The sequence below is a fragment of the Uloborus diversus genome, chromosome 5, assembly GCF_026930045.1.
Source record: "Uloborus diversus isolate 005 chromosome 5, Udiv.v.3.1, whole genome shotgun sequence".
NCBI lineage: Eukaryota > Metazoa > Arthropoda > Arachnida > Araneae > Uloboridae > Uloborus > Uloborus diversus.
Window position 1 is genome coordinate 88,956,554 of NC_072735.1, and position 9,758 is coordinate 88,966,311.

At 34.5% G+C, this 9,758-nt stretch overlaps 1 protein-coding gene across 1 annotated transcript; it reads left to right on the forward strand.

The window, feature by feature from the left end:
• Positions 1-482: 482 nt before the first annotated feature.
• LOC129223002 (ATP-dependent DNA helicase pif1-like) lies at positions 483-5,198 on the forward strand. The gene is made up of 2 exons (XM_054857565.1): positions 483-1,692; positions 5,065-5,198. Exons 1-2 carry the CDS (start codon positions 483-485, stop codon positions 5,196-5,198), a joined length of 1,344 nt encoding a protein of 447 aa, XP_054713540.1.
• Positions 5,199-9,758: the final 4,560 nt, after the last annotated feature.

The window sequence follows — 9,758 nt, forward strand, 5'->3', positions numbered from 1 at the left end:
GTGGAGTGAGGAAGATGGTGACATCGAACTCAGAGAACCTGTTGATAACCTTACAAAAATAAGATATATACGACTGAGAGACAGTTCACGCATGCGAATAAGAAATAAGCCAGCTGTGTTACGAACACGTTACTACACACTCCATGGTGACAAAGATGGGTATTACTATAGCTTGATTGTTTGCCATATTCCTTTTCGCGATGAAAACCAACTCATGTTGGAAGACGAGACTCCAGAATCTTGTTTCCTTAGACGAAAAGACGAATTAAGGCCTCTGCTGAATAATGTTAGTGCCGAAGACTTCGCACATGCAGATCAGGTCATTCAACAGGCACTTGCCCAGGCAACTACTTTAAATCTTGCCCGTGAAACGGGTTTCAAAAATACCAAAGACGATCAATTTATAAACGCCGATGAGCATATCATTTAATATAATCAAGACGACTTCTGTGAAGATATAGAGGAAAGAGGTGCAATGACTGATGATATATTTTTTAATACTATCAGAGGGTCTAAACATACAGCAAAAGGATTTATTTCAAAGAATTTCTACGGCCATTGAAAAATATTTACATGGTGATGATGAAAAGCTGTTGCTTTTTATAACTGGAGGAGCTGGCAGTGGCAAATCATTTGTTTTAAAATTACTCGTGGAGCACATCAAGAGGTGTTATGTGCCTACAGTTGATTTGCTTCTAAAGCCTAAATTTGTTGAGGTAGGTTCATTGACCGGTGTCGCCGCCCGCCAGGTACTTGGCAAAACATTGCATTCTCTTTTTTCTCTTCCCATCGAAAAAGGTAATTCAACTGCATATAGACGCTTAAATGGTGAAAGGCTAGAACAAGAAAGACGTAAATGGCGCAACATAAGTTGGTTAGTGATTGACGAAATATCAATGGTGTCTTACGAGAATTTAAGAATGATTCATTTGCGGCTACAGGAATTCAAAAACAATGATAAGTTGTTTGGTGGGATAAATATTGTTCTATTTGGAGACATCATGCAACTGCCCCCTGTGAAAGGACATTGGTGCTTTGTACAGCCAGCTTGGTTTGCTGCAGAAATTAATTTATGGCACGCATTTTCATTCTGCGAATTAACAATCAATATGAGACAAAGAAATGATACAGAGTTCGTCGACCTGTTGAACAATTCACGCGTAAGCGAATTGACAATTGGTCAACTAGAACTGCTTTGTCAAAGGCGAAGGGTGGCTTTAGATGAAGAATTTAAGGATGGTGTTGTGATTCGAATATTCCCGACCGTCAAACAGGTTGACGAATACAATGATAAGATGACAGCTATGATTTCAAAACAAAATCGTGTCTATACAATCCGTTCCATAGATGAGTCTCGTGAAATTGCTACCTATGGAAAGAAACCTCCAGATAATGTTGTCCCGAAAGATGTGAACAATTGTGGTGGACTTTTATCAGAGGTAAAACTTGCTGCCGAATCTCGTGTGATGTTGAGACTTAACATATCAATATCTGACGGCCTCGTCAATGGTGCAATGTGTATTTTAAAAAAAATAAAATCTCCATCACTACGTAGGGATCAACTAGAGGAAGAAGAATTACCGGACTGCATATTAGTTAAGTTTGACGATGAAAGCATAGGAAGCAGACTAAAAGATAGCGATGGTTGTGTCGCCATACCTCCAGTGGTTGCAACTTTTCAAGGAACGAAAGGTTATGGTGACACTGAGCGCAGGATGTTGCCAATAATTCTATGCTGGGCCGTCACGGTACACAAATTACAAGGTACGACCCTTGATAAAGCTGTAATAGACCTCGGAAAGAAAGTGTTTGCTAAAGGACAGGCATATGTGGCACTGAGTAGAGTAAAAACACTTGAGGGTATTGCTTTATCTGATCTAGAGCCAAATAAGTTACTACACAAACCTCACGATGAACGAGCTTTAGCAGAAATGCAGAGACTGAGAGCTCTAAATCAAGAGACTGACAAATCTAAAGCTCATTCATCGTGAGTTGTTGTTTTTTTTTTGTAATACACAACTCAGTAATAAAAAATCTGTGACCGAACAATGAATCACTCCTAATATCTCACCTTTAGATAAGGAATTTTTCCAAATTTACATGGGACCAAATTCTAGGTATACTCTTTCCAATAAAAAAACAACTATCGAAATCAGACTATTCTGTAAAAGTTATGCGTCGTCTTACACGAAAAAAAGTAAAAAACCTGTGAGTGAACAATAACTCACCCCTGTTTTCCATCCTTTAGGATAGGAAATTTTTTTCCAAATTTTTATGGGAACAACTTCTGGGAAAATTCTTTCCAATGAAAAAAGAACTATCAAAATTGGACGAACCTGTGAAAAGTAATGCCTGGTCATACATGAAAAAAAGAACTTATATATACGGGTCGACTTGAGAACCTCCTCCGTTTTTTCGTCGGTTAAAAAACTAATCCTAATTACAAATACCAGAGATTGAGAGGTCTACACTGCCGTGGGCAGGTCAAAGACAGTAACTGCATTTTTTTTTTTATTTCTTTTTTTTTTTTTGCATTTTGTCATCTATTGTACGTTAGCTTTGTTGTACAAACTAACTTATTTGGTTTCCGCTGAAAAAAATATGTAACTCCAACATTTTCTTATTGTTAGTACTACTAAATCCAACACACATTTCTTCAAATATCTCGAAAACACATTTCTGCAAATACTGCCGCTTACCTGCCCACGGAAGTACACACGAGAGACATACAGGTCTGAAGCTCATTCATTGTGAGCTTTTTTTTTTTGTAATACCCAACTCAGAATCAAAAAATCTTGGAGTGAACAACTAATCACCCCCTCTCCCCCCCCTTAGGGTAGGAATTTTTCCCACAAATTTATAGGGGAATTACTTCAGGCTATACCCTTTCTAATAAAAAAAAGAATATTCAAAATCGGACTGTTCTGTAAAAAGTTATGTGTGGTCATACATTTAAAAAAATATATATACGCGTCGACTTGAGAACCTCCTCCGTTTTTTCGTCGGTTAAAAATAGTATGTCACCATCACTAAACTTCGCCCTATTTTTTCATACAAATCCTGAATATAAAAAATGTTTGACGACTGGCACTGAAAACTAACCCTAATCACAAGTACCAGAGATTGAGAGGTCTACACTGCCGTGTGCAGGTAAAGGGCTATAACTGCAATTTTATCTTTTTTTTTTTTGCATTTTGTCATCATTGTTTGTACGTTAGCTTTGTTGTACAAACTAACTTATTTGGTTTCCGCTAAAAAAATATAATTCCAACATTTCCCAGTTGATAGTACTGAATCCAGCGCACAATTCTTCAAATATCTCGAAAACTCATTTCTGCAGATACTGTCGTTTACCTGCTCAAGACAGTACACACGAGAGACATACAAGTCTGCATCTCATTCATCGAGAGGTTTTTTTTTTTGTTATACCCAATTCAGCATCAAAAAATCTTAGAGTGAACTACTAATCGCCCCCCTTTCCCCACCCTTAGGGTAGGAATTTTTCCCTCAAATTTATATAGGAACAACTTCAGGCTATACCCTTTCCAATAAAAAAAAGAATATTCTAAATTGGACTATTCTGTAAAAAGTTATGTGTGGTCATATATAAAAAAAGCTGTGAGTGAACAACAAATCTCCCCCTTTTCCCACCCTTCGGGTAGGAATTTTTTCTCCAAATTTATATGAGACCAACTTCAGGGTATAACCTTTCCAATAAATAAAAAAGAATTATCAAAATCGGACTATTTTGTAAAAAGTTATGTGTGGTCATACATTAAAAATCTGTGAGTGAACACCAAATCAACCCCCTTTTCCCACCCTTAGGGTAGGAATTTTTTTTCAAAATTTTTATGGGACCACCTTCGGGGTATACCCTTTCCAATAAAAAAAGAATTATCAAAATCAGACTGTTCTGTAAAAAGTTATGCGTGGTCATACATTAAAAAAAAAAAAAAAAAATACGTGTCGAATTGAGAACCTCCTCCGTTTTTTTCGTCGGTTAAAAAAAAAGTGAATTCGCGAGTTTAGGGTGAAAAACTAGTTTTTGAGTGCAAAACGAAACAACCGTGTGTAACTTAGTGATTAAGACATTGAACATAGCATAGCATAGCATATACATGCTCGTAAAATCTGAACACCCGAAAGTCCTGATGTTTGTCGGAAGCAAATACCTTGGGCTCAAGATGCTGGAGATTCTCCCTCACCTTCAGTGCTTTGCTGAGATTGTGCAAGTGCCAGTGACCTACTCTCCATGTCTTGCCACGGCATTTGAGCCAATAAAAATAATCAAAATTGGTTACGTCAAAAATCACTGGGGTGTCAAGTGTCTAGTACACGAAGAAAGAAGACGGAAAACACTATTTCTACTATCTGCACTTAAACTGAAAAAATAGTGACTGAAAACATTTTTTTTTCTCATAGCTTCATTTCAATACATTAATTAACGTTCAGTTTTTAGAAACTCAGTTTTGCTGTTTTGGTGCAAGTTTTTCTTTTTCATTGTTGAATCCATCCAATTTTGCGTATTTACATGCTTAAGTGTTTACGCAATAAATTTAAATTATTATCCAAACAGAACAATTCTTTTTGAGGTAAAACTGCATTATATGACCCCATTTTCTATAATATACTTTTAATTTATTGTTGACTGGTTTTTGCCACCAAATTGAAGAAAATGATATTCGATACAACTCATAGATAGAGCAAACATCTTTAGGAAATGCACATGCGACAAATCTGAACCTCAGAGCCAGCAGGACGAAAGTCACATTATGATGATTTTACAGGATAAAGGAAAAACTTTTCTCTGTCAACTGCAAAGGATGTGGACGTGCGCTTTTTTAACCCTGGTTTCAAAAATGAAAAGTGTTTTTTTTTTTTTTTTTAAAGAATTACATTAAATTGCTCGATGCGGAGTAGGTTTGTACATACAGTGCACTAATAAACTGAAAATCACAATTTCTGGACGTACGTCAGTCTGTCTCTTAGGTACATGAATGCAATATTTAGTATTATTTACTTGATAACGCATTTTTGATATTATTTATGTTATTGATAATATAGATCCGACCGAAAATGCGTTAGCAACATATTTCGAGTTGCTTGAGTCTCAAAAATTTTCACATCATCTTAAAGATGTATTTCATAGCGGTGACATTAATGTTTCGTCCCCACTGCAAGTTCATTATCGAGAGTAGGCGATGCATTCTTCATTGTGTTTAAGTCCTGTAATGAATTTTAAACATAAATAATATTAAACTAGTGAAGAATAGATACTATGTCGTGCAAAATGCATATTAAATGATCGTCCCTATTCACATAAATGTCACGACTTCCTGTAAATATAAAAAAGCCAATCAGTATGTTAATGTGTGAACATCAAAAGCTGTCATCTTTAAATTCAGGGCTTGTTATAAAAAAATATTCGAGTTAAACATAATATAAGAGTTAAACAAAACTTATATACGAATCGTAATGGATCAAAGACGTGCTTAAAAAAGCAAATTGCTTTAAAATTTATTTTGTCATTTTGTATTTATTTTAAGCGTAACGTTTGTAATTTATGCTAAAAACAATATATTCATTGCTCAAAGTTTTTAGTTGTTTATAAATGTGTTGCAAAAACTGTATCTACTACATTAATAGAAAGCTATGCAGTTTCCACAAAATATCTGTATCCGTTACAAAAAAGAAAGCAGAATCAATGTAACAAACAGGTTAACCGACGGTGTTAACATGCTTTAAAGAAGGGAGAAAACAAAATGCGAAAATAACAATATTTTGTTGCACTCAGTATAGTTTGGTATCACAGGGGGGGGGGGGGGGTAGTTCCAAAGAGAGTATTATAAATTAAACATTCATAAACACATTCACCAAACATTAACTTGATTTAATTTCTTTTCTCCAAACTATTTCGAAAATTTTACTGCAAAATTTTAACAAATTTCTGGATAAAACCTACTTAATTTGAATTTAAATTTTTTCTGGTGATCAATACAATGCCGCAATGACTTAATTTTCCAAAAAGTTTGATGAATAATCTAATATAATATTAAAAAAAAATAATCCTTACGTTTCTTTGCCAACATACTGTCGTACTGATCATTATTTATGGAGAAGGAGGGTTATTTACCCGTTTATTTCAAAAACAAGTCAAGAGACAAAATTGCTAATTTTAGGAAAACATCTATATTACCATAAAAAAATTTTCAATGATGATTACAACATTGTTTATTGAAAGAAATATGTCTAAATTTTAAAACATTGTAATCCTTTTAGAAAATTTTAATACAAAGGTAAAAATGCTCTTCGAAATTTTAGTGTGTGTCGCATGACTGATTTTTGAAATAAAAGTTTTAATTAGTCATAACACATAGGGGAGACCGGGGCAGGATAACTATGCTAAAAATTTTTCTTGTTTATTAATTTATTTTTAAGGATAATAAAATTAATTTTACATGAGCTGTTAGAAAAGTCCTTTGTAGTATTAAATATATTATTATTTAATTTTTCGAATGAAATAAATGAAGGATATTTTTAATTTTTCATAGCCTTAACAAATCGTCATCTTGCCCCAGTACTGGGGCTAGATGACGTTGCCCTTGGGGCAAGATGACAACGCTTAAAAAGGTTGGGCATACTTTATCTTTTGAATATACTACATAGTTTAACAAATAATAACTGTTTTTACATCTTAGAAAGTATCACATTAGGCGTAATGCATTGTGACGTAATGTTGAAGTGTTTCGTGCATTGTAACGTACTGAAGAAGTAAGTTGTAAAGCTAACAATAGTTACAAATAAAAATGCCATTTTAATAATTGGAACATTCCTCATGAAACCACTCTTGGCATTGCAGCACTTGATCCATTTTTCTGTTAGAGAGTCACAATACTCTTATTTACAAGCAAAACTCGTTAAGAGTCTTGTCATTTTGCCCCGTGTTTCGGTCCGCCATCTGGCCCCGGATTGCCAGCTTAAAAAGATTCGCCTTCATTGCCATAAAGGAAGGCGATTAATTGACGTTTAGTCATGGCAGTAGGCAGTATATAAACTAAGTTACTCATAAATACTAAAGAGAAACAATCTATCATGCCTGTATTTGTAGCAGAGCTTATTTACACATGCATAAAAGTTATAACGTGGTAGCGGTAAGCAATCAGAGCTTCAGAACTAACAAAAATGGCTACTTCAGCGTATTTATACTATTGCTAAACGGCCAGCCGATAGGAAAACCAGTAGTATTCAGTTGGTCCTGCTTTCTAGGGGAAGACGGAGAAATTAAGGCATTCGTCATCTTGCTCCGGCCTCCCTACATACATGCACATTGCACAGAAATATGTATAAATATTGTAATAACTTGGTGAAGGTTCCACTGTCTTGTTAACCGATCTCATAAATGAATAAGTAAACACACAAAGATTACAGACTAATTTCTTAACACGCTTAGTTTTGTACATATTTAGAAACTCCTGCTGAGATAACCATCACTTTATCACATATCAGCAATATATATAGCATGTATACTATTTTATTGTGAGCTCGTGAGCAGCTATACCCGTTTCTATCTTCCATCTCCCACTGACCTCGGGCCTTTCTATTGAAAAAGTCAATAATATGGTGAATATATTCAAGTTGGCGTCTCAATAACAGAAAGGACACATCGTTCTTTAGCAAAAGGCGCGGAAAGTCGTACTCACAATCTCTTCAAGTTAAACAAACAACACTTTCCATAATGAAGAGTCAAGAGGGGGGGGGGGGGAGAGGAGACATTGTAGCATAATGTTTGTTCCGTAAATTACTGCCAATTATCCAATGCTAAAGCAGAAATACATGAAATACACCGGCAGCTCAGTCATTTCCAGCTGAGGACTGCAATTTCGTGCTTATTGCTGGAAATGACTGAGCTGGCGATGTATTTCATGTATTTCTGCTGTAGCGGTAATTTACTGAATATACCATGCCTTGCCTTCAATCTTCGAGTTGAGCCGAACCATTGCTTCGTTAACTCGTCTGGTCTGTGCTAATTCTATATTGCTACCATTTTGTTTAGCACTCTTGGTTTCCATAAGAGGTTCTCCATTTCCAGCTCAGTTACTTTCCTATGCCGGGCTGATGAGTGCTAATAAGCACGAAACTGCAGTCATCAGTTAGAAATGACTGAGCTGGCGGTGTATTTCATGTATAATGTTTGTTGTACATGGAGATAAACACTTCGCTCCTCAAGTATCACAACTTTTATTATGATGTTAGTAAGATAACAGTACCAAATACAGTTCTTTAAGGGAGGGGGCTTAAATTTTTCGATTCAAGGTAATCATTAAGGTTAGCATAATATTTAGATACTAGGGAAAGATTGGAAACATACTAAAGTGACGTATATAATTCTTTAGAACTGGTAAAGTGTCTTAAGATTATCATTTAACTACTTTAGAATTTGGAAATGACGAGCAACTGAGGTTGAAGTTTAAGGCTAAATCTTCGGCATCCCTGCGCTGCTGATTATATCAAGTGTTGATATTATAATATTCTATTCCTCTATGTTTCCACGGTAATTTACGAGCCAATTACATCACGTATGCATGGTATGGGTTTGAGTTGAATCAATGTTATACATAGACTATCCTTATTAAACGTCCAATTGATGCTTCCCTATATACCATCGGTTGAGATATGCCATCAAGTCTATTGCATGAATAATGTGCTTTAATTATAAGCATAAGTCCGTCTATAGATCAGCAGGGACTATCGCCTTAATTTGAATTCATGTCTCACGATCTTTGTTGCCAAAGAGTAAAAGGGACAATAGATAAGTTGTTTTGATAAAGATTTTTAATCATTTTCGTATATCTATTTCAAACATTTGAAATCATTTGCAAACATTATTTTAAACAAATACAAATGTGTCATTTAGGTACATTTTCGTACAACATTTTTGTCCTGTTATTACCATTTGATGCATAATTTTGTCGACCTTTTCATGATTGATGCTTTGCTATTAACAGGAAACAAATAATGTTTTTTTTTCTACAAAATAATCAGGTGATTAAAGTTTCAAAAGTAATTTATGTGAAATGTAAATACAATTAAATATATGCATTTAAGATTTTTATCAATTATAAAAGATAAATGCTTTTTCCTTTTGAAGTGAAATTCCTCAAAGGATATATTACTTACTCAACGTGCATTAGTCACTAATATTTAAAATACGGAATGCAAAAAAATACAACTACGTATCGCTGTTATTTCGAAAATATAGTTTCAATTTGAGACAAAAGTTTTTAAAAATTAACATTTTTTAAACACTATGCATCAAAGTTACGAAATTTCAGCACTTTAATAAGGAAATACAATTACAAGTAAATAAATCTGAAAGTTCATGCATTAGTTTCTTGCTTGAAACCCTAATTCTGCACCTTATGATGGATTTACATTTTTTTTTCATGATGGATTTACACAAATTTCACACATGAACCGTATAGCAATTAATCTCGAATAGGTGACGAATCGTTAGTGATCGTTTGCAAATTTACAACACTTCCTGCAATCTCTCAGTGTGATTAATTATAAAAACAGATTTCTGCAATCCCTTACAATTCGTCTCCTACTCGGGAATAATTGAAATGTTGCTTTATTTGGTTTCTGATATCTTGTTGAGTTGTTATGATATTTAACTGATTAAATCTATTTGCTTGAAATTTTGAATGTTAAAAATTGCTATATTTCGTGCACGCGTAGTGAGAAATTAATTCCTATAA

What these genes read in the sequence shown, in the direction of transcription:
- LOC129223002 (XM_054857565.1), top strand. Translation starts at nt 483, where the DNA reads ATGATATATTTTTTAATACTATCAGAGGGTCTAAACATACAGCAAAAG. An exon ending in AACTTTTCAAGGAACGAAAG is followed by an intron (nt 1,693 to 5,064) that starts GTTATGGTGACA and finishes TTGATAATATAG; the next exon opens with ATCCGACCGAAAATGCGTTA.